At 61.6% G+C, this 26396-nt stretch overlaps 1 protein-coding gene across 1 annotated transcript in view; it reads left to right on the plus strand.

The window, feature by feature from the left end:
• Positions 1–26396, plus strand: part of ADGRE5 (adhesion G protein-coupled receptor E5) — a 59860-nt gene extending 33464 nt beyond the window's left edge. The window contains 21 exon segments of the mRNA XM_043506759.1: positions 372–524; positions 3051–3185; positions 6853–6984; positions 9023–9154; positions 11185–11196; positions 11199–11315; positions 13398–13529; positions 18675–18721; positions 19135–19245; positions 19625–19799; positions 20057–20173; positions 20401–20633; positions 20916–21080; positions 21942–22140; positions 23125–23156; positions 23159–23346; positions 23691–23757; positions 24049–24140; positions 24491–24659; positions 25558–25647; positions 26108–26396. Coding sequence (XP_043362694.1) covers positions 372–524; positions 3051–3185; positions 6853–6984; positions 9023–9154; positions 11185–11196; positions 11199–11315; positions 13398–13529; positions 18675–18721; positions 19135–19245; positions 19625–19799; positions 20057–20173; positions 20401–20633; positions 20916–21080; positions 21942–22140; positions 23125–23156; positions 23159–23346; positions 23691–23757; positions 24049–24140; positions 24491–24659; positions 25558–25647; positions 26108–26143 — 2534 coding nt within the window. The 3' untranslated portion in view covers positions 26144–26396.

Raw genomic sequence — 26396 nt, forward strand, 5'->3', positions numbered from 1 at the left:
AGTGCGCCCCAGCCATGCCCCTGATCCTCCCCCATGGGTCCTGGGGGGCAGGGAATAGCTGCAGTGCTGGGCACCCCGGCCTCAGCCCCTACATCAGGGGCTAGGAGCAGGGTGGGTGCAGGACCCCGACAGCAGCTCCACACCAGCTGGGGTGGTCCCTTTTGCAGGGTGGGGGCTTCTCAAGTGGCCGTTCCGCTGCCAGAGCAGCCAAGCGCCGACGGAGCATAGCTGAGAATCAGGCTTGTGATTGTTAAGCTCCCAGAGGCCCGGTCGCCTGGGTCCCGTCACCCAGCTCAGTTTGGTGGCTGGTGGGTGATACGGGGAACGTCTCCCTGCCAGGACTGTACAGAGCGTCCCCTCTTGTGCCGCAGATATTGACGAGTGTCTGGGGCTCACTGGAGTAAACTGCGGACCCGCAAACTGCACCAACGTGCCTGGGAGTTACTCCTGCACCTGCATCCATGGCTACGAGCCCAGCTCTGGGAAAGCCAAGTTCACGCACGCGACTGGGGACACCTGCCAGGGTGAGCTCTTCCCTGGCCCCCACCGCACCCTGCTCAGTCCCCCTGCCCCCCTCCCCCCACACCCCTGCGCTTGTTCCAGGCGGCTGCTGGCTGCACAAAGGCACCCGATCCACTCACCGGGGCTGTGATCAGCCGTGACCCTCAACTGCTGGGGGCCAGGATCTCCCCTGCCTCGGTGTTTGGATTGGGAATAAACCTCTAGGTTTGCATGGAGGCGCCGGGGAGGCTGGTGGGGACCCTCGCGGTCCCCAGCACAGAGAATCCAGGCTGCTGGAGCCCCCTGAGACTGGGAAGGGGTCTCGCGTATGGTGCACATACAGCCCAGTGCGTCTGCCCCTATGGGCCCTGGGGAGCAGGGACTAGCCCCAGCACAGGGCACCCCGGCCACGCCCCAATCTGCCCCCTCCCTCAGGGCTGGAAGCAGAGCCTTTTCCAGCTCCACACTGACAGGGAGCCCCCTGGATGGGAGAGTGTTTCCTATTATGCCCCCTTAGGCAGCCAGGGCGTCCTGACCGGAGAAGGGGCCGGGGGGTTCCAAGCCCTCGTTTGCGACATTCAACCGGTAGTTAGAGCTTGTATCCGGTCCCAGCCGGCCGTTCCCATGGAAACTGCCCTTTACACCCCCCGTTTGTGGGGCGCAGAGCACTGGGCCCGTAGAACTGGGAGAACTCGGGAGCCTGTTCATTCAAACGCTTCCCCTGGCAGAGACCTCGTCCAGCCGTTCCTGTGCCCAGCCCCAGCCCGCGGGGGATAACGCCAGCCAGTGTCCTGGGGCGGGTCGAGGCACAAGAAGAAATCAGCGCTGCAGTTATCTCAGCCAGCGTCCTGGGGATTGTCCGGGGATAGCTGGTATCGGGAGCCATGTGGAGAATCCCTAGGGCTTGCCCCCAGGGGGAAATCAATCGCGATCGCTGTTCTCTTTGGAAGTGCACCGATTATACCAGACCAGAGTGTCCGGATGGGGAGCTATTCCACAGGACCTGTTACCATCAGTCTCCCCGTGTACTGAAGCCCTAGAGACACCCAATCTCAGAGCTCCCTGCAACTCGGAGCGAGATTGGAAGCCTCGGGACACCCGTGTGCCTGAGGGAGGGGAGAGCTCTGGCCACCCCACCAAGCACCCAGCGCATGGCGTTCTTCAGCAGACAGAGCGTTGGAGCAGGGGGAAAGGGCTTTGGAGCAAGGGCTGTGGCTGTGGCTGGATGTGTGTACAGCACCTGGCACCACGGTGCCCTGGCTGCAGCGCTATCCGCTATAAACATCCCAATCGAACCAGGACGGGAGGGATAAGGATGCTGGGCTCTGTTTCCATCCCGCGTGGACTCTTGGAAGCCTTCGGGGCGGAACCCGATCGTACGTCGTTTCCGGAATGAAGCAGGGCTCTGGAACCGCGGAGCTGCCTTGGTGCTTTCAGGAGAACCCGCGAGGGTCGCAGGGTCAAGGGGCAGAGGAGACAGGTGGCAGGATGCAGCCGGTCAGTTCTTACAGGGGTCAGTCTGCCCCGGGACCAGCTCAGCCTCCAAAGAGGCAAAACGGTGGCGCCGGCCAGGCTGAGACACAAGTAACGCTTGCACTTGCACAGTACAGACGGGATCAGAGCTGAGGCCCGTCTAGCCTGGTATCCCGTCTAGCCTGGCTCCAAGAGGCCAAAGCCAGATGCTGCCGAGGATGGTGGAAGAGCCCTGCAGTGGCAGCCGGGGGACAATCTGCCCTCATTCCTGGTCTCCAATACTTAGGTGGGCTGAAGCCCACAGCAGGAGGGTTTCTCTCTCTTCCCAAACGTTTGTGCCCTTTAACTATGTTCACTCTGCTTTTCTCATCATCCGTATGACTGTCCAGTCGCTCCTTGAATCGTGCTAAAGTCTTGGCCTCAGTGATTCCTCTAGCGAGGAGTTCCACAGGCTAATCGCACATTGCGCAAAACAGCCTTTCCTTGGCTCAGTTTCGAATTTCCCTTCTTCTAACTGCCCTGACTGGCCCCTGCTCTCATGTTATGAGATGGGGAGAACAGAAGCTCCCCATCTCCCTTCTCTATCCCCGTCAGTCATGTATAGACTCTTAACACGTCCCCTCTTGCGTTCACTCTAAACTGACAGTCCGTCTTTTCAGTCTTTCTCTGTAGTGGGCTTTTCCAGGCCCTGATCATTCTCATTGCCTGTCCCTGAACCCTCTGGTTCTGCACTGTCCTATGTGCAAGGGGGTGCCCAGGGCAGCTCATGGGTTGCAGAAGGGGTCACCCCATTGATTGATATCAAGGCCTTAGACTAGCCTTCATGTTATTCTCTATACCCTTCCTCCAAAGCAGCTCCCCATTTGTCCCTTCCAGGGCGGACAGCTCATTCAGGCATTGCCATCTGCACTGATACTGCGGCACTGGGCATCGCCAGATCCGCTTGATAGCTTTAGCAAGCAGCAGGCAAGTGTCCTGGTGGGGCTGCTTTTCCCTTCCCAGCTGGAGCGGTTCATTCCGGACAATAGCCAACTTGCTCCCATTCGCTGACCCTCGCGCTTTCTCTCTCCTTGCAGACATTGACGAGTGCCAGCAAAACGCCACAGTCTGTGAGCCCCACGGGAACTGCATCAACATGCCAGGGAATTACAGGTGTAAATGCAATTGGGGATTTGGGAAGAGTCAAAGGGATACCTCTAAGATCTGCACAGGTATAACGGGAGCTCGTAACAGTCATGGCAAAGGCTTGATGTTTCTGGCTTCCTGCGTGTTGCTAAAGTGTGGTGTTGCCTTAAAGCCCACCTCCTGGAGTCGCATGATTCTGCTTTTGGCTAAAATCAAATGGATTGGTTTAAAAATCAAGAGATGAGATTTTTTTTTAAAAAAAATCTCATGTCTTTTCTGCAGCATGGTTTAGCGTTTGGGGCTTTTCTTGATTGCTTGGCATTGGCGATGCTGTTAATGCACGACCACTGAGCTTACTCAGGACCTCTGAAACTAATCTGCACGCATGGAGGGTGAAACTAACCAGGTTGCCCTGAGGTCTCGCTCTTTCTTTGTGCCACACCCAGGCAAAGTGTCTGTTCTGACTCCCAGCCTGTCACAAATTGGAAACTGAGCCCAGGGACTGAAGGTCGCCATGTCTTTGCCATGCTGCTTAATTCCGCCGAGGCTCGAGCGTAGGGCATTGGGGACGTCATTAGAAGCTGCAACATCCCCCCTAAACCTGCAGCTGCAATCAGAGCCCAAGATGCTCTTTCATAGGAGACCTTTGAGGAGGGGAAGGTCAGGTCTTTGCAAAGCAAACGGGGCTGAAACAGAGCCGAGGACTCTATGTTGGACAACCTTTAATAGAACTTGGGCTCAGAAAGCCCATTAATTTCTGGAACCCCATTAACCTAACCCTCAGCAGCTGCTAAGGCTGGGGAAGGAGCTGGCATCAACAAGGAACCAGCTTGGGGGTCATTAGCAGGAATCAAACCCAGGACTTGTCTGCTGAAGGCACACATCTCAGCTGCTGGAGCTAAGGGAGTAACTCCATTAGCTAGTCACTATAGCAGGCTGTTATCTACTTCATGGAACCAGCCACTAGAGCAGGACAAACTTGCTCTCTCCTTGTTCCATTGCTCAGCGGTCTTCACTAGAGGCTGGCACATACAAGCCCCCTGACAGGCATGGCGTAGGCCTGTTGCCTTCCAAGAAGTTTAACAGTGGAGCAAAAATTGAGTTTCCTGCCAAAGGAACAAGGGATTTTTTCCAGACCTGATGCACTCCTGACACAAAGCTCCTCTCAGTGAGGGGGGGCAGAGGGTAAAATCTGGATGGTGAGGCAGGGGAGACACATTCTTGGCCTTCTATGGAGGAAACAAGCTGAAAGAGACAGGTCTAGTGGGTAGGGTATGAGACTGGGACTCAGGAGACTTGGGTTCTAGTCCCAGCTCTGTTACTGCTAGGTGTCCTTGGGCAATTCTGTGCCTCAGTTTTCTCTCCCACTTCTTGTCTATTTAGACTAGAAGCTCTTTATGGCAGTGTGTGTGTGCAGCGCTCTGGGTGCTGCCTTTATGCAAATAACAACCAAGGGGAAGAGATGTGGTGGGAAATAGCAAAACGCTGTCACAGGAAAGAGAGAGAAGGGGAGTCTCAGAAGGAGTTGCTGGAGCATGGCCCAGCAGAAGGATCCGTGAGTGCTCTTGACTCTCCCCGCTGATTGACTTGTTTGCTGATGTCCAGGCGAAAAGGATTTTAGCCACAAGGATTTCTGTGAGAAGCAAAACCATTATGGATAAATATCAGGGAGAGCTTAGCTTTCTTCTTTGGCCCTGCCCCTACTTCCACAGCAATGGTTGCCACCCATCTGTTCCTAGGGATGGTGACTGATGGGCCACTGCTGATCTGAACACCAGGGAGCCAGCAGAACAGCTGTGCCTGCTGATCCAAGCCCGCTTGTTCACCAGCCGACCCTTCAACTGTTTGGGTGGATAAATGTCTGTGATTTTATTATCAAACTGTTACCTCCGAAAACTTGTCACTGATGTTGTACAATTGGTTGTCTGAGCCCCATGGTCTTTCTCTGCTTCCTCGTTGGATGGCTGAAATGTTGGGTTAATATGCAGGAGAATGTCTAATTCCAGCAATTGTTCCTGGCTTGGATTTCCGGGCAAATTGGTCATGGCCATTTCCGCAGTGGCTCAACCGCTTCCCCCAACCCACTGGAATGACTGACGATGCGCCCTTGCCCCATGTGTCGCCACAAACTCAGTGCTTCTGTATGTGAAACGGCCACAAAACGGGGGCCAGAGCCCAGTGGTGTCAGTTGGTGCAGCACCACTGACTTCAGGGGTTTTCGTCCCAGCTCTGCTTCTCCACCTCTCATTGCCCCAGACAGGACTGCAGGCTCCTCAGGGGCTGGCTGGCCGGAATGAGTGCATCTCTGCACGTACAAGCCGGGACCCCAGGTAGAAAACCCCACTCCCTGCATGGGCTGAGTGACCCCACTGCACCATGGAGCCCAGACATCCCCCGTGTATCCCCCTTGGCCCGGCAGCTGGCGCTACCCATGTTGGCAGCCTGGGGTGCACGGCCCTCCAGCGTTTGGCTGGATCAAGGCAGGGCTCTCTGCACCGGCAGACTCTGTCGGATCAGATTCTCCACAGTGGTGAAAGGCCCCAGGAGCCAGCAAGGGCAGTAAAGTCCTCTCCGTTTGGGGCCGGATTGGTGAACCGCTGGGTGGCAACTCCGGCTGGGGCTATGCTGGGGGTCAGGCTGGGCGGGTCTCCTCCGGCTTCGGCTTCCACAGGTCCGATCGGCAGTGAGTGTCGAGCTGGCGTCATCCATCCGAGGACTCAGTGGATTCGCCCCCTGGGGCCCTGGGTCTGGGGATCACAGCAGGGTCCAGGAATGGACGTTGTCAGGCCCCTGCTCACTGCGCAATGTTAGGAATAGGAGGATCCCCTGGATCCAGCTGGCTTCCAAAGAACCCCTTTACCAGCCGTGCAGGGCCTGGCCGAAAGTCGGGGTCTGCGGGCTTCCGCCATAGACCCTCGTGAGCACCACCAGAGAGCAAAGAAACTAGATGAAAGGGACACCACCCAATTCCCCTGCACACCTGAGCGCAGCCCCACCCACCCTTCTCCTAGGGCTCCATGGGAGGGGCGGTGCTGGGTGTATCCCAAATTGGGAGGAGACCCGTCGGGCTGTGGTCTGTAATGCTGAGCGTGGCACCCCATTATGGTGACTCGCTCCAGTTCAGCGCCCCCTTTCTTCTCTTCCACCATTGCAGCTCCCGGAGTCGCGGCTGCCCCGTGTCTCGGCCGTCTGGCCAGGTCACGCTGTGATCCCCATGCTGGGGAGCCTTTCAAAGTCAGACCCCTCTCACCTATGCCTGCCAGCGAAACCCTTCCTCCGGGGCTCCTAGCCCTCCTCGGGGCTTCCTAGCCCCTTTGCCTCAGGCCCCCACCACTGGGCCCAGCCCTCGGGCTGTATAGAAGCCCCCCTCCCAGGCGAGCTTCCTTCTAGCTAGCGCCCTGCACACAGCCTAACTCGCTTCCCCTTTACAGCGTAACTGGCTGATCTGCCCCCCGCCTTAACCCCGCTCTCTTAGGGCTGGTGCAGGGAGGAGTTTGCAGGGTACTGGTCTGGCAAAGGTTGGGTCCCACCGGCCTGGGGGTGGGGGAGAGGTTGCGCTGCAGGGATTGGGCTCTGCAAATAGCAGGGAAGAAAGGAGAATAGAATGTGGGGGGGGGGTTAGATAGAGCAGACAGACTGACCAACAGACCATGCCCCCTGCAATCGGTGGGGGGTGCCTCCGTGGTCATTTGCCCCCAGTGCTCCCCCAGCCGTGCTGTGTCTGACACCACCAACCCCGCTTTCCCCTCTCAGACATAGACGAGTGCCACAAGATCCCAAATATCTGCGGCCCCAACGCCACGTGTATCAACACCAACGGGAGCTACCGGTGTGAGTGCCAGGCCGGCTACGTCCCCTCCAACAGGAACACGACTCTGTGCCAAGGTGGGTCCTGCCACTGGCGACATGGAGGGGGCACCTGGGGGGGCTGGGCAGGGCCTGGGGTTACACAGGCTGAGGTCTTGCCCGAGGGAGCAGCCAGCTGGGAACTGGTCTGGGATGGTGCACCAGCCCCCTTGCCCCCCATGGACAGGGGTCCCTCTGGATCTCAGCCCTGGCCCAGGGGACCTCAGCCTCCAGGCCCTCACCTCCCCCAAGCCCTGCCTGTCCGTCCACTGGGGTGTTTCCGGTTGTCTCAGAGCCACAGTCACCAGCGTGCCCGTGTCTGGCTCTGGGAGCGGAGCAGGGGCCAGGCCGGGCAGGGGGTGAGCAGGGCTGCCAGGGGCCCGGCGTCTCTCCCCCCCAGCAGTGTCGAATTCCAGCCCTCGTTCCTGGCTGGGATTTCCGGGAGAATCGGTCATAGGAATGACTGACGATGCGCCCGTGACCCATGCGTCGCCAGAGCTCAGTGCTTCCGTATGTGAACTGGTCACAAAGCGGGGGCCAGAGCCCAGTGGTGTCAGTTGGCGCAGCACCACTGACTTCAGGGGGTTTTCGTCCCAGCTCTGCTTCTCCACCTCTCATTGCCCCAGACAGGACTGCAGGCTCCTCAGGGGCTGGCTGGCCGGAATGAGTGCATCTCTGCATGTACAAGCCAGGTCCCCATGTAGAAAACCCCACTCCCTGCATGGGCTGAGTGACCCCGCTGCACCATGGAGCCCTGACATCCCCAGTGTATCCCCCTTTGCCCGGCAGCGGGCGCTACCCGCCTTGGTAACCTGGCGGGTGCACGGCCCTCCAGCGTTTGGCTAGATCACGGCAGGGCTCTCTGCACCTGGGCAGGGCAGGGCCAGTCTGTCAGGTCAGACTCCACAGTGGTGAAAGGCCCCAGGAACCAGCGAGGACAGGAAAGTCCCCTCCGTTTGGGGTGGATTGGTGGGGTGGCGACTCCAGCTGGGGCTATGCTGGGGGTCAGGCTGGGCGGGTCTCCTCCGGCTTCAGCTTCCACAGGTCTGATCGGCAGCGAGTGTCGAGCTGGCGTCATCCGTCCGAGGGCTCGGTGGATTCGCCCCGTGGGGCCCTGGGTCTGGGGATCACAGCAGGGTCCGGGAATGGACGTTGTCAGGCCCCTGCTCACTGCGCAATGTTAGGAATAGGAGGATCCCCTGGATCCAGCTGGCTTCCAAAGAACCCCTTTACCAGCCGTGCAGGGCCTGGCCGAATGTCGGGGTCTGCGGGCTTCCGCCATAGACCCTCGTGAGCACCACCAGAGAGCAAAGAAACTAGATTAAAGGGACACCACCCTTCTCCTAGGGCTCCATGGGAGGGGCGTTGCTGGGTATATCCCAAACCGGGAGGAGACCCATCGGGCTGGGGTCTGTAATGCTGAGCGTGGCACCCCCTTATGGTGACTCGCTCCAGTTCAGCGCCCCCTTTCTTCTCTTCCACCATTGCAGCTCCCAGAGTCGCGGCTGCCCCGTGTCTCGGCTGTCCGGCCAGGTCACGCTGTGATCCCCATGCTGGGGAGCCTTTCAAAGTCAGACCCCTCTCTCCTATGCCTGCCAGCGAAACCCTTCCTCCGGGGCTCCTAGCCCTCCTCGGGGCTTCCTAGCCCCCCTTGCCTCAGGTCCCCACCACTGGGCCCAGCCCTCGGGCTGTATAGAAGCCCCCCTCCCAGGCGAGCTTCCTTCTCGCTAGCGCCCTGCACACAGCCTAAGTCGCTTCCCCTTTGCAGCGTAACTGGCTGATCGGCCCCCCGCCTTAACCCCGCTCTCTCAGGGCAGGTGCAGGGAGGAGATTGTAGAGTACTGGTCTGGCAAAGGTTGGGACCCACCGGTCTGGGGGTGGGGGAGAGGTTGTGCTGCAGGGATTGGGGCCCTGCAAATAGCAGGGAAGAAAGGAGAATAGAATGTGGGGAGGGGTTAGATGGAGCAGACGGACTGACCGACAGACCATGCCCCCTGCAATCGGTGGGGGGTGCCTCCATGGTCATTCGCCCCCAGCCGTGCTGTGTGACACCACCAACCCCGCTTTCCCCTCTCAGACATCGACGAGTGCCACAAGATCCCTAATATCTGTGGCCCCATCGCCACGTGTATCAACACCAACGGGAGCTACCGGTGTGAGTGCCGGGCCGGCTACGTCCCCTCTAACAGGAACACGACCCTGTGCCAAGGTGGGTCCTGCCACTGGGGACATGGAGGGGGCACCTGGGGGGGCTGGGCAGGGCCTGGGGTTACACAGGCTGAGGTCTTGCCCGAGGGAGCAGCCAGCTGGGAACTGGTCTGGGATGGTGCACCAGCCCCCTTACCCCCCATGGACGGGGGTCCCTCTGGATCTCAGCCCTGGCCCAGGGGACCTCAGCCTCCAGGCCCTCACCTCCCCCAAGCCCTGCCTGTCCGTCCACTGGGGTGTTTCCGGTTGTCTCAGAGCCACAGTCACCAGCGTGCCCGTGTCTGGCTCTGGAGCGGAGCAGGGCCCAGGCCGGGCAGGGGTGAGCAGGGCTGCCAGGGGCCCGGCGTCTCTCCCCCCCAGCAGTGTCGAATTCCAGCCCTCGTTCCTGGCTGGGATTTCCGGGAGAATCGGTCATAAGAATGACTGACGATGCGCCCGTGCCCCATGCGTCGCCAGAGCTCAGTGCTTCCGTATGTGAACTGGTCACAAAGCGGGGGCCAGAGCCCAGTGGTGTCAGTTGGTGCAGCACCACTGACTTCAGGGGGTTTTCGTCCCAGCTCTGCTTCTCCACCTCTCATTGCCCCCAGGCAGGACTGCAGGCTCCTCAGGGGCTGGCTGGCCGGAATGAGTGCGTCTCTGCATGTACAAGCCAGGTCCCCATGTAGAAAACCCCACTCCCTGCATGGGCTGAGTGACCCCGCTGCACCATGGAGCCCTGACATTCCCCAGTGTATCCCCCTTTGCCCGGCAGCGGGCGCTACCCGCCTTGGCAACCTGGCGGGTGCACGGCCCTCCAGCGTTTGGCTAGATCACGGCAGGGCTCTCTGCACCTGGGCAGGGCAGGGCCAGTCTGTCAGGTCAGACTCTCCACAGTGGTGAAAGGCCCCAGGAACCAGCGAGGACAGAAAGTCCCCTCCGTTTGGGGTGGATTGGTGGGGTGGCGACTCCAGCTGGGGCTATGCTGGGGGTCAGGCTGGGCGGGTCTCCTCCGGCTTCAGCTTCCACAGGTCCGATCGGCAGCGAGTGCGAGCTGGCGTCATCCGTCCGAGGGCTCGGTGGATTCGCCCCGTGGGGCCCTGGGTCTGGGGATCACAGCATGGTCCGGGAATGGACGTTGTCAGGCCCCTGCTCACTGCGCAATGTTAGGAATAGGAGGATCCCCTGGATCCAGCTGGCTTCCAAAGAACCCCTTTACCAGCCGTGCAGGGCCTGGCCGAATGTCGGGGTCTGCGGGCTTCTGCCATAGACCCTCGTGAGCACCACCAGAGAGCAAAGAAACTAGATGAAAGGGACACCACCCTCTCCTAGGGCTCCATGGGAGGGCGTTGCTGGGTGTATCCCAAACCGGGAGGAGACCCATCGGGCTGGGGTCTGTAATGCTGAGCGTGGCACCCCCTTATGGTGACTCGCTCCAGTTCAGTGCCCCCTTTCTTCTCTTCCACCATTGCAGCTCCCAGAGTCGGCTGCCTCGTGTCTCGGCTGTCCGGCCAGGTCACGCTGTGATCCCCATGCTGGGGAGCCTTTCAAAGTCAGACCCCTCTCTCCTATGCCTGCCAGCGAAACCCTTCCTCCGGGGCTCCTAGCCCTCCTCGGGGCTTCCTAGCCCCCCTTGCCTCAGGTCCCCACCACTGGGCCCAGCCCTCGGGCTGTATAGAAGCCCCCTCCCAGGCGAGCTTACTTCTCGCTCGCACCCTGCACACAGCCTAAGTCGCTTCCCCTTTGCAGCGTAACTGGCTGATCGGCCCCCGCCTTAACCCCGCTCTCTCAGGCAGGTGCAGGGAGGAGATTGTAGAGTACTGGTCTGGCAAAGGTTGGGACCCACCGGTCTGGGGGTGGGGGAGAGGTTGTGCTGCAGGGATTGGGCCCTGCAAATAGCAGGGAGAAAGGAGAATAGAATGGGGGGGGGGGGGTTAGATAGAGCAGACAGACTGACCGACAGACCATTCCCCCTGCAATCGGTGGGGGTGCCTCCATGGTCATTCGCCCCCAGCCGTGCTGTGTGACACCACCAACCCCGCTTTCCCCTCTCAGACATCGACGAGTGCCACAAGATCCCTATATCTGTGGCCCCATCGCCACGTGTATCAACACCAACGGGAGCTACCGGTGTGAGTGCCGGGCCGGCTACGTCCCCTCTAACAGGAAAACGACCCTGTGCCAAGGTGGGTCCTGCCACTGGGGACATGGAGGGGGCACCTGGGGGGCTGGGCAGGGCCTGGGGTTACACAGGCTGAGGTCTTGCCCGAGGGAGCAGCCAGCTGGGAACTGGTCTGGGATGGTGCACCAGCCCCCTTGCCCCCCATGGACGGGGGTCCCTCTGGATCTCAGCCCTGGCCCAGGGGACCTCAGCCTCCAGGCCCTCACCTCCCCAAGCCCTGCCTGTCCGTCCACTGGGGTGTTTCCGGTTGTCTCAGAGCCACAGTCACCAGCGTGCCCGTGTCTGGCTCTGGGAGCGGAGCAGGGCCCAGGCCGGGCAGGGGGTGAGCAGGGCTGCCAGGGGCCCGGCGTCTCTCCCCCCCAGCAGTGTCGAATTCCAGCCCTCGTTCCTGGCTGGGATTTCCGGGAGAATCGGTCATAAGAGTGACTGACGATGCGCCCGTGCCCCATGCGTCGCCAGAGCTCAGTGCTTCCGTATGTGAACTGGTCACAAAGCGGGGGCCAGAGCCCAGTGGTGTCAGTTGGTGCAGCACCACTGACTTCAGGGGGTTTTCGTCCCAGCTCTGCTTCTCCACCTCTCATTGCCCCAGACAGGACTGCAGGCTCCTCAGGGGCTGGCTGGCCGGAATGAGTGCGTCTCTGCACGTACAAGCCGGGTCCCCAGGTAGAAAACCCCACTCCCTGCATGGGCTGAGTGACCCCGCTACACCATGGAGCCCTGACATCCCTCGTGTATCCCCCTTTGCCCTGCAGCAGGCGCTACCCACCTTGGCAGCCTGGGGGTGCACGGCCCTCCAGCGTTTGGCTAGATCACGGCAGGGCTCTCTGCACCTGGGCAGGGCAGGGCCAGTCTGTCAGGTCAGACTCTCCACAGTGGTGAAAGGCCCCAGGAACCAGCGAGGACAGGAAAGTCCCCTCCGTTTGGGGTGGATTGGTGGGGTGGCGACTCCAGCTGGGGCTATGCGGAGGTCAGGCTGGGCGGGTCTCCTCCGGCTTCAGCTTCCACAGGTCCGATCGGCAGCGAGTGTCGAGCTGGCGTCATCCGTCCGAGGCTCGGTGGATTCGCCCCGTGGGGCCCTGGTCTGGGGATCACAGCAGGGTTCGGGAATGGACGTTGTCAGGCCCTGCTCACTGCGCAATGTTAGGAATAGGAGGATCCCCTGGATCCAGCTGGCTTCCAAAGAACCCTTTACCAGCCGTGCAGGGCCTGGCCGAATGTCGGGGTCTGCGGGCTTCTGCCATAGACCCTCGTGAGCACCACCAGAGAGCAAAGAAACTAGATGAAAGGGACACCACCCAATTCCCCTGCACACCCCTGAGCGCAGCCCCCCACCCTTCTCCTAGGGCTCCATGGGAGGGGCGGTGCCGGGTGTATCCCAAACCGGGAGGGACCGTCAGGCTGGGGTCTGTAATGCTGAATGTGGCACCCCCTTATGGTAACTCGCTCCAGTTCAGCGCCCCCTTTCTTCTCTTCCACCATTGCAGCTCCCGGAGTCGCGGCTGTCCCGTGTCTCAGCCGTCCGGCCAGGTCACGCTGTGATCCCCATGCTGGGGAAACCTTTCAAAGTCAGACCCCTCTCTCCCATGCCTGCCAGCGAAACCCTTCCTCCGGGGCTCCTAGCACTCCTCGGGGCTTCCTAGCCCCCCTTGCCTCAGGCCCCCACCACTGGGCCCAGCCCTCGGGCTGTATAGAAGCCCCCCTCCCAGGCGAGCTTCCTTCTAGCTAGCGCCCTGCACACAGCCTAAGTCGCTTCCCCTTTGCAGCGTAACTGGCTGATCGGCCCCCCGCCTTAACCCCGCTCTCTCAGGGCTGGTGCAGGGAGAAGATTGCAGGGTACTGGTCTGGCAAAGGTTGGGACCCACCGGTCTGGGGTGGGGGAGAGGTTGCGCTGCAGGGATTGGGGCCCTGCAAATAGCAGGGAAGAAAGGAGAATAGAATGTGTGTGGGGGGGTTAGATTGAGCAGACAGACTGACCGACAGACCATGCCCCCTGCAATCGGTGGGGGGTGCCTCCGTGGTCATTTGCCCCCAGTGCGCCCCCAGCTGTGCTGTGTGTGACACCACCAACCCTGCTTTCCCCTCTCAGACATAGACGAGTGCCACAAGATCCCAAATATTTGCGGCCCCAACGCCATGTGTATCAACACCAACGGGAGCTACCGGTGTGAGTGCCGGGCCGGCTACGTCCCCTCCAACAGGAACACGACTCTGTGCCAAGGTGGGTCCTGCCACTGGGGACATGGAGGGGGGCACCTGGGGGGCTGGGCAGGGCCTGGGGTTACACAGGCTGAGGTCTGCCCGAGGGAGCAGCCAGCTGGGAACTGGTCTGGGATGGTGCACCAGCCCCCTTGCCCCCCATGGACGGGGTCCCTCTGGATCTCAGCCCTGGCCCAGGGGACCTCAGCCTCCAGGCCCTCACCTCCCCCAAGCCCTGCCTGTCCCTCCACTGGGGTGTTTCCGGTTGTCTCAGAACCACAGTCACCAGCGTGCCCGTGTCTGGCTCTGGGAGCGGAGCAGGGGCCAGGCCGGGCAGGGGGTGAGCAGGGCTGCCAGGGGCCCGGCCTCTCTCCCCCAGCAGTGTCGAATTCCAGCCCTCGTTCCTGGCTGGGATTTCCGGGAGAATCGGTCATAAGAATGACTGACGATGCGCCCGTGCCCCATGCGTCGCCAGAGCTCAGTGCTTCCGTATGTGAACTGGTCACAAAGCGGGGGCCAGAGCCCAGTGGTGTCAGTTGGCGCAGCAACCACTGACTTCAGGGGGTTTCGTCCCAGCTCTGCTTCTCCACCTCTCATTGCCCCCAGGCAGGACTGCAGGCTCCTCAGGGGCTGGCTGGCCGGAATGAGTGCGTCTCTGCACGTACAAGCCGGTCCCCAGGTAGAAAACCCCACTCCCTGCATGGGCTGAGTGACCCCGCTGCACCATGGAGCCCTAACATCCCCAGTGTATCCCCTTTGCCCGGCAGCGGGCGCTACCCGCCTTGGTAACCTGGCGGGTGCACGGCCCTCCAGCGTTTGGCTAGATCACGGCAGGGCTCTCTGCACCTGGGCAGGGCAGGGCCAGTCTGTCAGGTCAGACTCTCCACAGTGGTGAAAGGCCCCAGGAACCAGCGAGGACAGGAAAGTCCCCTCCGTTGGGGTGGATTGGTGGGGTGGCGACTCCAGCTGGGGCTATGCTGGGGGTCAGGCTGGGCGGGTCTCCTCGGCTTCAGCTTCCACAGGTCTGATCGGCAGCGAGTGTCGAGCTGGCGTCATCCGTCCGAGGGCTCGGTGGATTCGCCCGTGGGGCCCTGGGTCTGGGGATCACAGCAGGGTCCGGGAATGGACGTTGTCAGGCCCCTGCTCACTGCGCAATGTAGGAATAGGAGGATCCCCTGGATCCAGCTGGCTTCCAAAGAACCCCTTTACCAGCCGTGCAGGGCCTGGCCGAATGTCGGGGTCTGCGGGCTTCCGCCATAGACCTATGAGCACCACCAGAGAGCAAAGAAACTAGATGAAAGGGACACCACCCAATTCCCCTGCACACCCCTGAGCGCAGCCCCACCCACCCTTCTCCTAGGGCTCCATGGGAGGGGCGTTGCTGGGTGTATCCCAAACCGGGAGGAGACCCATCGGGCTGTGGTCTGTAATGCTGAGCGTGGCACCCCTTATGGTGACTCGCTCCAGTTCAGTGCCCCCTTTCTTCTCTTCCACCATTGCAGCTCCCAGAGTCACGGCTGCCCCGTGTCTCGGCTGTCCGGCCAGGTCACGCTGTGTCCCCATGCTGGGGAAGCCTTTCAAAGTCAGACCCCTCCTCCTATGCCTGCCAGCGAAACCCTTCCTCCGGGGCTCCTAGCCCTCCTCGGGGCTTCCTAGCCCCCTTGCCTCAGGTCCCCCACTGGGCCCAGCCCTCGGGCTGTATAGAAGCCCCTCCCAGGCGAGCTTCCTTCTCGCTAGCGCCCTGCACACAGCCTAAGTCGCTTCCCCTTTGCAGCGTAACTGGCTGATCGGCCCCCCACCGTAACCCGCTCTCTCCGGGCTGGTGCAGGGAGGAGATTGTACAGTACTGGTCTGGCAAAGGTTGGGACCCACCGGTCTGGGGGTGGGGGAGAGGTTGCGCTGCAGGGATTGGGGCCCTGCAAATAGCAGGGAAGAAAGGAGAATAGAATGGGGAGGGGGTTAGATGGAGCAGACGGATGACCGACAGACCATGCCCCCTGCAATCGGTGGGGGGTGCCTCCATGGTCATTCGCCCCAGCCGTGCTGTGTGACACACCAACCCCGCTTTCCCCTCTCAGACATCGACGAGTGCCACACAGATCCCTAATATCTGTGGCCCCATCGCAACGTGTATCAAACCAACGGGAGCTACCAGTGTGAGTGCCGGGCGGCTACGTCCCTCTAACAGGAACACGACTCTGTGCCAAGGTGGGTCCTGCCACTGGGGACATGGAGGGGGCACCTGGGGGGGCTGGGCAGGGCCTGAGGTTACAAGGCTGAGGTCTTGCCCGAGGGAGCAGCCAGCTGGGAACTGTGTCTGGGATGGTGACCAGCCCCTTGCCCCCCATGGACAGGGGTCCGTCTGGGTCTCAGCCCTGGCCCAGGGGACCTCAGCCTCCAGGCCCTCACCTCCCCCAAGCCCAGGCTGTCCATCCACTGCGGTGTTTCCAGTTGTCTCAGAGCCACAGCCACCAGCGTGCCCGTGTCTGGCTCTGGGAGCAGAGCAGGGGCAGGCTGGGGAGGGGGTGAGCAGGGCTGCCAGGGGCTGGGCACCTCTCCCCCCAGCAGTGCCTGCATCCTGCTGCATGGCTGGATTCTCTGCCCTGGGAAGATGGCAGGGGGGGCGCAGTCTATGCTTAGTGGCAACTGGAGGCCACTGGTTTCAGAGTGGTAGCCGTGTTAGTCTGTATCAGCAAAAAAAACAAGGAGTACTTGTGAACCTTAGAGACTAACAAATTTATTTGGGCATAAGCTTCGTGGGCTAAAACCCACTTCTCAGAGCATGCCGCGTAGAAAATACAGTAGGAAGATATATTTACGCAGAGAACATGAAACAATGGGTGTTGTGTAACGAGAACCAATCAATTAAGATGAGCTTATCAGCAGGAGTGAAAAAACTTTTGTAGTGAGTGAATCAGGATGGCCCATTTCAAACAGTTGACAAGAAGGTGTGAGTAACAGTTGGGGAAAAGAGTTAGCATGGGGAAATAGTTTTTACTTTGTGTAATGACCCATCCACTCCCAGTCTTTATTCAAATCTAAGTTAATGGCAAATAGTTTGCAGAACTGGAATTAATTTGCAGTCTGTCATTGGAGTCTCGTGGCACCTTAGAGACTAACAAATGTATTTGAGCATAAGCTTTCGTGAGCTACAGCTTATGAGCTTACGCTCTAATAAATTTGTTCGTCTCTAAGGTGCCACAAGTACTCCTTTTCTTTTGCGAATACAGACTAACACAGCTGCTACTCTGAAACCTGTCATTGGAGTCTGTTTTTGAAGTTTTTTTGTTGGAGAATTGCAACTTTGGGGTCTGAAATTGAGTGACCAGGGAGGTTGAAGTGTTCTCCAACTGGTTTTTAATGTTATATTTCTTGATGGCTGATTTGTGCCCATTTATTCTTTTGCATAGAGACTGTCCAGTTTGGCCAATGTACATGGCAGAGGGGCATTGCTGGCACATGATGGCATATATCACATTAGTAGATGTGCATGTGAACGACCCTCTTATGGTGTGGCTGATGTGACTAGGTCCTATGATGGTATCCCTTGAATAGATATGTGGAGAAAGTTGGCAACGGGCTTTGTTGCCAGGATAGGTTCCTGGGTTAGTGTTTTTGTTGTGTGGTGTGTGGTTGCTGGTGAGTATTTGCTTCAGGTTGGGGGGCTGTCTGTAAGCGAGGACTGGCCTGTCTCCCAAGATCTGTGAGAGTGTGGGATTGTCCTTCAGGATAGGTTGTAGATCCTTGATGATGCACTGGAGAGGTTTTAGTGTGGGGTGGTAGGTGATGGCTAGTGCGTTCAGTTACTTTTGTTAAGCCTCTCCTGGAGTAGGTGACTTCTGGGTACTCTTCTGGCTCTGTCAATCTGTTTCTTCACTTCAGCAGGTGGGTATTATAGTTGTAAGAACGCTTGATAGAGATCTTATAAGTGTTTCTCTGTCTGAGGGATTGGAGCAAATGCAGTTGTATCTTAGAGCTTGGCTGTAGACAATGGATCGTGTGATGTGGTCTGGAGGCATGTAGGTAGGCATAGCGGTCAGTAGGTTTCCGGTATAGGGTGGGGTTATGTGGCTATCTCTTATTAGCATTGTAGTGTCCAGGAAGTGGATCTCTTGTGTAGACTGGCCCAGGCTGAGGTTGATGGTGGGATGGAAATTGTTGAAATCATGGTGGAATTCCTCAAGGGTCCAGATGACGAAGATGTCATCAATGTAGCGCAAGTAGAGTAGGGGCATTAGGGGACAGAGCTGAGGAAGCGTTGTTCTAAGTCAGCCATACAAATGTTGGCATACTGTGGGGCCATGCGGGTACCCATCACATTGCCGCTGACTTGAAGGTATACGTTGTCCCCAAATGTGAAATAGTTGTGGGTGAGGACAAAGTCAAAGTTCAGCCACGAGGTTTGCCATGACATTATCGGGGATACTGTTCCTGACGGCTTGTAGTCCATCTTTGTGTGGAATATTGGTATAAAGAGCTTCTACATCCATAGTGGCCAGGATGGTGTTTTCTGTAAGATCACCAATGGACTGTAGTTTCCTCAGGAAGTCAGTGGTGTCTCGAAGATAGCTGGGAGTGCTGGTAGCGTAGGTCCTGAGGAGGGAGTCTACATAGCCAGACAATCCTGTCAGGGTGCCAATGCCTGAGATGATGGGGCGTCCAAGATTTCCAGGTTTATGGATCTTGGGTAGCAGATAGAATAGATAGAGGCCAGGCCATTGTGGGGCCAGCCCAGGGCTCCCTGCTGGATTCTCCCCCCCACCCCCACACACACACCAAAACCATGCACAGCTGCGGGGAGACGGTTGAGGGGAGATAAGGCTGGGCTGATTCCATAGCCCCCACCCCACTGCGGCTCAGTCCCCCTAGGGCGGGGCGGGGGGGGAGGGTCCCTTTCACAGAGGTCGGCTTGTGGGCAGAGGATGGGGGAGAAGGGACTGCGCACATGTGGGGGGGCTGAGTGTGTGTGGGGGGGTCACTGCTCCCCCTGGTGGGAGGGGATCTATTACACCCATATCACCGACATGGGCTGGGTGTGTCCCTGCCGCCCCCTGCTGGAGGGAATGAGTGCTGCTCTCTGTGCCTGGCTCTGGTGCATGCACCTACCCAGCCAGACCTCGCATTTCCCCTGGCCCATCCCTCACTCCTCCTCCCTTTCCACCCCCAGAGCTCACCTGCCCCCCGCTGCTGGATGATAACTCTGCAGAAGCCAAGGTGAGTGGGACACAGACCCCGGGGGGAGGGGGGGAATAGACCCCGATTCCCCTTTACGTGCCACGTTACTTTTCACTGATCTCACCCAACGAGGATTCTGGGGCCAAACTCGCCCCTGGGCAAACAGCCAGTGGCAGTCCCTGGGAGCCCCCTGCAGTCCAGCCAAGGCCTAAGCCTTGCCCCAAGGGTGATTCCCACCCTCCAGGATCAGCAACATCAGGCTGCTGCAACACGCTTCAGCTTGCAACTGCCTTCCCTGCCATCCCTTGCAAACGCTGGGCACCCCTTTGAGGCCAGATGGGGCATTGCTCCCTCTGGCACCAGGCTTCTGAGCCGCGGGATCCTCTCAGGATGGGCTGGGCTGCGATTCTGTGATGTCTTTTCCTGAGCCAGGCCTGGGGCTTGTTTTGCAGAACTTCCTGGTGAACTTTCAGGCCCAGGCAGGAAGGCTCTGCAAGGCGGCGCTGGAGAAGCTGAGGCAGATGGAGGCGCAGAGCACTGAGCCTGTGAAGAGGCAGCTGAAGGTGCCAAGCCAAACTTCGGGGCCTTGCTGGGTTTGTTCCCGTTAGGGGGAGGAATCGCTGCTCCTACTCGGATTTAGTCTAAGGGCAATAGATAGGAATGCAGCGCCTGGAACAGGAGATAAATAAACAGCAGCACTGCCCAGAAATTCCCATGCCTGCCTCTCCAGGGGGCTCTGTGCCCAAGAAACTGGCTCTCCTCAGTTCCTAAGCTAGACAGGACCATTGTGATCATCTAGTCTGACCTCCCAGGCAGCAATGTCAATTGCAGGAGAACTTGTCTTTCCAAGGGGGATTGTGGGAAGGCAGTGGAGGACTAGCAATCTGGGGATGTGGGGCTCAGGTACTGTGACACCAACACCCGCCACGTTTGCTTGGCCAGGGCTTCTTGGACATTCTGGAGAAGCAGATAAATCTGGTCGGGCAGCAGAGCGAGAGCATGGAGATGAGACACCGGATTGCAACGGAGCTGATGGCCATAGTGGAGAAGCTGCTGAGATCGCTGGCCCTGACCCTGCCTGAGAGCATGATCAGCATCATGTCCACCAACGGCACAGGTCAGCATTTGGCCCCGTGGCCCCTGTTGGGCTTTCATCACCTGCAGCCAGTGCTCCCGCCCCACTCCCCACAGTGCCCCCTGCTGAGAGTCAGGAGCTCCCACCCCCAGCCAGTGCTCCCCACGGTACCTCCTGCTGGGAGAGGCTGGGACTGGAGTAGCCAGGAGCTCCCCGCACAGCCAGGAAAGCACCTGCCTAGCTACAGGCTTCCTCTCCATGTTCTCTGTTGTGAGCCCTGGCTGGCGTTGTGGTTGCAGAGCTGGGGCTGGCGGTCAGGAAGGCTGGGGCCCAGAGCCAGGAGACGGTGACGCTGCAGCAGAGCAAGACGCAGATGGAATTAAAGTGGGCCGGAGCCCCAGGGCAGAAAAATGAAGGTATGTGGTCATTCCCTGTGCTGGCGTGTGTACAGCGATGTGCATGGCCAGGGCATTGGGAGCAGCAGCACAGCACCCCCTGGTGCCAGGCTGGGGGGTGTAGGGGGATGGGGCACAGATAGGGCATTGGGGGCAGCACCCCCAGCAGCACAGCGCCCCCTGGCACCAGTCTGCCCCAGGGCCCCGCCTGCCCCCCCAATTTCATCCATCTCCTCTGGCTCTCACAGGCTTCACACGGGCCGGGCTGCTGACATACCAGGGGATGAGCCCCCTCCTGGACGGTGCTGCGCAGGTGGAGGTGCCCAAGTGGCATGAGATCGGCCAGACGGGGAAGTGGGCGCAGGAACGGGGGCGGCCCAGCTACCGTGTGCTGTCTCCAGTGGTGTCGGCCTTCGTCGGTGACCTGGACACCCAGGCACTCAACCTCTCTGTCAGCATCCTCTTCAGCCACCCGGTGCCGGTGAGCCCCTGGGCTGCGCATGGGGGGAGGAGAGCCTGGGGCGCTGGGGGGCAGAGCTGGGCCCATCTTTAGTAACACCCCCCCACCCCAGGCAGCAGGCGAATCCGCCTCCCACCCAGGGACAAACTGATGCTCTGTGCCCCCAGCCCCTCGTACCCCCTCGACCTGCCCTCTTGGGGCCTGGGGAGGTCTTTCGCCCCACCCCCGTGGCCCCAAACAGCCAGCCCCACCCCCCCTGCTCCTGCCCCCCCTCCCTTGCACCAAGTGTCTCTCTGTCCCTAGGAGAAGAAGGCCGATCTGCGTCTCCTCTGTGTCTACTGGGAGACTAGCAGCAAGCGCTGGAACACCAGCGGCTGCAACCTGCAGAAGTTGAACGCCACCATCACCCGCTGTCAGTGCAACCACCTGACCAGCTTCGCCGTGCTCATGGCCTTCTACGAGCTGGAGGTAAGCGTGGCCCTCGCTGGGGCCTCAGGGCTGGGCTGGTTCTGCTCTTCCCCTCAATCCACCCTAGGAGAGCAGGAGTCACTCCAGATTCCCCCCTGACTAAACCCGTTCCCCACCGGCAGGTGGGGCCCTGGATCAGATCAGGGGCACAAGCAACCATGAGCTCAGGGAGACTCCCCAGACAGCAGTGACCGACGTGCCTCCCCGCCTGGCCGGGAACCTGTGGGGGCAGGGGGCTCACCCCATTGCATTGCAGGAAAGAGTGGTCCCCGTCCCCATCGCACAGAGGCAGGGAGGGGTTAAACGCCTCACTCAAAGAGACACAGGGAGGGGAGCTGGGAACTGAACCCAGTCCTGACCCCCCACCCCCCTGCTCTAACCCCTAGACCCTGCTCCCCTCCCAGAGCTGGAGTCCTGAGCTGCAGCCATAAGCTCATCCGTCTGGTCTAAAAGCAGCTCCCTCCTGGGCTGGGGCTTCCACCTGCCAGGTGGGGGCGCTCTGTTCTCTGCGACAGGGGAACAGCCCCAGCCCCTCGCACTTTCTGGCACCCCCGTCGTGCAGGGATTCCCCCTTGGTTGGTGGTGACCTTAGCGCCCCCTCGGCTTCCCAGGGCCCTGTGGGTCAGCCCCTCGGTGGGGAGGGGCAGGCTGGGCCACATGGACTCCATCTGGGCTGCTGGACCCAGCCAGACACTGTGGTTCCCGCAGGCTGCGCGGTGTCGCCACTAGGGGGCTCTCCCAGCCGTGGCCCAGAGCGAGGCCGACAGGCTAGCCCAGCTGTATCCTAAAGCTGGGCTTGCAGAGAATGGGGGGCACAGGGACCCTGACTAACCCCCCCACCCCACCCCACCCCCGGCACAGGACTGGACCCTGGACATCATCACCAAGGTGGGGCTGGTGATCTCGCTGCTGTGCCTGCTGCTGTCCATCATCACCTTCCTCTTCTGCCGTGCCCTCAAGAGCCCCCGCACCACCATCCACCTGCACCTCTGCCTGGCGCTCTTCATCGCCTACACCGTGTTCCTCACCGGCACCTCCAGCACCGGCAACAGGGTACCCGGCCCCCCCAGCCATCCTGGGGCCCCGCTCCCCGCAGCGCCCCCTGCTGTCTCCGAGCCAGCCTGGGGCCCTGCTCCCCGCAGCGCCCCCTGCGGGCAGCTCCTCCCTCAGCCAGCCTGGGGCCCCGCTCCCCGCAGCGCCCCTGCTGGCAGCTCCTCCCTCAGCCAGCCTGGGGCCCCGCTCCCCGCAGCGCCCCCTGCTGGCAGCTCCTCCCTCAGCCAGCCTGGGGCCCCGCTCCCTGCAGCGCCCCCTGCTGCCCCCGAGCCAGCCTGGGGCCCTGCGCCCCGCAGCGCCCCCGGCGGGCAGCTCCTCCCTCAGCCAGCCTGGGGCCCCGCTCCCTGCAGCGCCCCCTGCTGGCAGCTCCTCCCTCAGCTAGCCTGGGGCCCCGCTCCCCGCAGCGCCCCCTGCTGGCAGCTCCTCCCTCAGCCAGCCTGGGGCCCCGCTCCCTGCAGCGCCCCCTGCTGCCCCCGAGCCAGCCTGGGGCCCCGCTCCCCACAGCGCCCCCCTGCTGCCCCCGAGCCAGCCTGGGGCCCCGCTCCCCACAGCGCCCCCTGCTGGCAGCTCCTCCCTCAGCCAGCCTGGGGCCCCGCTCCCCGCAGCGCCCCCTGCTGCCCCCGAGCCAGCCTGGGGCCCCGCTCCCCACAGCGCCCCCTGCTGGCAGCTCCTCCCTCAGCTAGCCTGGGGTCCCGCTCCCCGCAGCGCCCCCCTGCTGGCAGCTCTTCCCCCAGCCAGCCTGAGGCCCCGCTCCCCGCAGCGCCCCCTGCTGGCACAGGCTGGGGCAGGAGAAGCCAGGAGCTTCCCCCCACAGCCAGCGAGTCCTGCCTTGCTTCCCACAGTGCCCCCCAGTGTCTGGGGCTGAAGTAGCCGGGAGCTCCCCCCACAGCCAGTGCTCCTGCCCCGCTCCCGACAACGCCCCCGCTGCCAGGGGCTGGGGATGGCGTAGCCGGCAGCCCAGCCCTGACGTGCCCACCCCCGTTGGCTACAGGTGTGTGCGGCATGGTGGCCGGCCTCCTGCACTATATTTCTTCCTGGCCGCCTTCTGCTGGATGTGCCCTGGAGGGCGCCGAGCTTACCTGCTGGTGGTTCAGGTCTTCACCCCCCACGGCCTCCGGCGCCGCTACATGTTCCTGCTGGGCTATGGCGTGCCGGCCCTCATCGTGGGCATCTCGGCCGCCACCTACCGCCAGGGCTACGGCACGGTGCGCCAGTGAGTCGCTGGGCTGGGGCGGCCAGGGGCTCGTGGGGACCAGGGCACCATGCCCGGGCAGCACACGGGGAGAGGAGCGGCTCAGCCGGGTGGGCCCCTGCCGTCTGGGCCCCCCCTGGGGTGAGGCCAGCATGAGGGAGGGGGCACCCGCCTGCCACTTGGGCCAGGGCCCCAGCCCGGGACACTTGTACAACACAAGGAAGCTCCCAGGCACCAAGGGGGGGGGGGGGGACCTGGCTTGTCTCCATACCCCGCTCTGCCAGTGCCGGGGAGACCCCACCCCGCCAGTGCCCCCTGCTGGCAGGTGAGTGACTAACCCCATATCTGTCCCTCCCCCCCCACAGCTGCTGGCTCTCGCTGGACAAGCAATTCATTTGGAGCTTCCTGGCGCCCGTCTGCATCATCATCGCGGTAAACCCCCTCCCCCAGCAGAGCCCCCTGACTGCGCTGGCCCCGGCTGTCGGCTGCCCTTCGCTTCTTTCCCCAGCCACCCAGCCCCAGCTCCGGGGCAGCTGGGCCCCTCACTGGTTATCCCCTATCCCACCCCAGAGGCAGAGTTGGGTCACTATGGGGAGTGGGGCGCCCCTGGCCCAGGCGAGGGGCTGCCCCAGGGGCTGCACAGCTGGTAAATCCCATAGTCTCCACCCCTGGGACACGCTTGCCCCTCTCCCAACCAGCCTCTCCCCTGCCCCCCCCCGGCAGGTCAACGCCGTGATCTTCGTGGTCACCGTCTGGAAGCTGTCGCTGAAATTCGCTGACATCAACCCTGACATGAGGCAGCTGAAGAAGCTCAGGTAGTGGGCAGGCGGGCGCGGCCCCGGGGCAGCACGGACCCTGGCAGTGCCCTGCTGACCCCAGTTGCGGAAGGGGGATATAATTAGCAGGATGTCATCCCCCCCCATGTGTAGGGGGTAGGGGGCAACCTGGGGGAGGGGGCCACATATGAGAAACATTCTCCCCCACCCCCTACTGGCTGGGAGGGCGGAGCTGGGGGCTCGGTCCAGGGAGATGGGGGCGATGTCAGTCACATGCCATGCAGGCGGGGCCCTAGGAGGTGGGGCCCCAAGCAGGGGGGGGGGAGAGGGGAGGTGGGGTGTGACTTGGGGGGCGGGGCCACGTGACTGGTTCCTCCGCTCCCCCGCAGGGTGCTCACCATCACGGCTATCGCCCAGCTCTGCGTCCTGGGCATCACCTGGATCTTCGGCATGTTCCAGTTCAACCAGCGCAGCCTGGTCGTCTCCTACGTCTTCACCATCCTCAACAGCCTGCAGGGGCTCTTCATCTTCCTGCTGCACTGTCTGCTCAAGAAACAGGCCAGTCTCCCCCCTAGCCGGGCTCAACCTCCGCCCCACAGTGCCCCCCACCCCGGACACTGCCACTGCCGGTGCTCAACTGCCCCTGGCACCGCCCCCACAGCCAGCCCTCGCCCCCTGCCCCCGGCACTGCCCCCACAGCCAGTGCTCAACTGCCCCCGGCACTGCCCCCACAGCCAGCCCTCGCCCCCTGCCCCGCGGCGCCCCCACAGCCAGCGCTCAACTGCCCCTGGCACCGCCCCACAGCTGGTGCTTAACGGCCACCCTACAGCCAGCCCTCACCCACTGCCCCCTCCCACAGACCAGCATTCAACTGCCCCCCCCAGGACCCCCCACCAGCCAGCGCTCCTGTCCCCCAGCATCCCCCTGCCCATGGCACTCCCACAGCCAGTGCTCAATCCCCACCCCCAGGCTCCTTCCACAGTCAGCGCTCAACTACCTCACCCCACCACAGACCAGCATTCAACTGCCCCCCAGTGCCCCCCCCACCAGGCAGCACTCCTGCCCCCCAGCATCCCCCTGCCCATAGCACCCCCCAGCCAGCGCTCAATCCCCACCCCACAGCACCCCACCCCTGGGCTCCTTCCACAGTCGGCGCTCAATCCCTGCCCTACTGCCCCCCACACAGGCACCCCCACAGCTGGCATTCAACAGCCCCCAGCCCTCAACCCCTGCGCCACAGTGGCCCCCCCAGACCTCCCCCACCAGCCAGCGCTCCTTCCATAGCTGGTGCTCAACCCCTACCCCACAGCCCCTCTGCTGCGAGGGGCTGGGGCTGGAGTAGCTGAGAGCTCCCCCACCCCGGCCAGTTCTGGGCCCTTGTCTCCCTACAGCTGAGGCCCCACCCGTGAGCTCCCCTGCGCTGTGGGGTGACCAGCCCTCTCCTCTCTCCTGCCAGGTGAGGGACGAGTACTGCAGGTGGCTGAGGTGCGGCCACCTCAAGGGACAGGCCAAGTACTCTGAGTTCACCAGCTCGAGCACCACACGGGTAAGGGGGCCCAGGCCGTGCTCCACAACAGCGCAGGAGCCTTCTGCCCTGCAGCCCTCCCCTCCTGCTCTGGCCCCCACAGCCAAACCCCACCCAGCAAGTGCTCACTGCCTCCTCCCTGTGTTGGGGTGGGGGGTTTAAGAAGAGACATGAGGCAGAGCTGGGCTGAAAAGGAATTCGAAGCCAGAGAGGGGATGGGAGCCCTGGGGTCTGTGCCCAGCTCTGGGAAGGGAGGAGATGATCTAGGAGCCAGGACCCCTGGGGTCTGTGCCCAGCTCTGGGAGGGGAAGCGGGAGATCTAGGAGCCAGGACCCCTGGGGTCTGTGCCCAGCTCTGGGTGGGGCTGAGAGCCAGGATCTCATTTGTCATTTTGACTCACCCTGAGGCCTTAGGGCCACTAGGGATCAGCCTGGGGGGAGGGGGTTAAGTCCTACTCTAACTTCCCCCCACCCCTTTCCAGCAGGGGCTCCAGCCTTCGCAGGAGTCAGGGTTGTAGCACTCTTGCGCTCAGCCCATTTCTGGACACCGCAGCTTTGCACGCGAGAAAACCCGGCCCCCTGCCCCCAGCCTGACAGGGCCCGTGAGCAGGAGCCCCACCACGCACCTGGACTTGCCGCACGCAGATGCTTCAACGGTTGCCCAGTGGAACCTGCCAGGCAGCGGGGGGGGCACCATTACACTGTCCCGCTGCCCCCACCCACTGGTCACTCGCACCAGCCCCAGGCCTGCGTGCTGCCCCCACCGCAGGG

Source organism: Dermochelys coriacea, chromosome 20, assembly GCF_009764565.3.
Source record: "Dermochelys coriacea isolate rDerCor1 chromosome 20, rDerCor1.pri.v4, whole genome shotgun sequence".
NCBI lineage: Eukaryota > Metazoa > Chordata > Testudines > Dermochelyidae > Dermochelys > Dermochelys coriacea.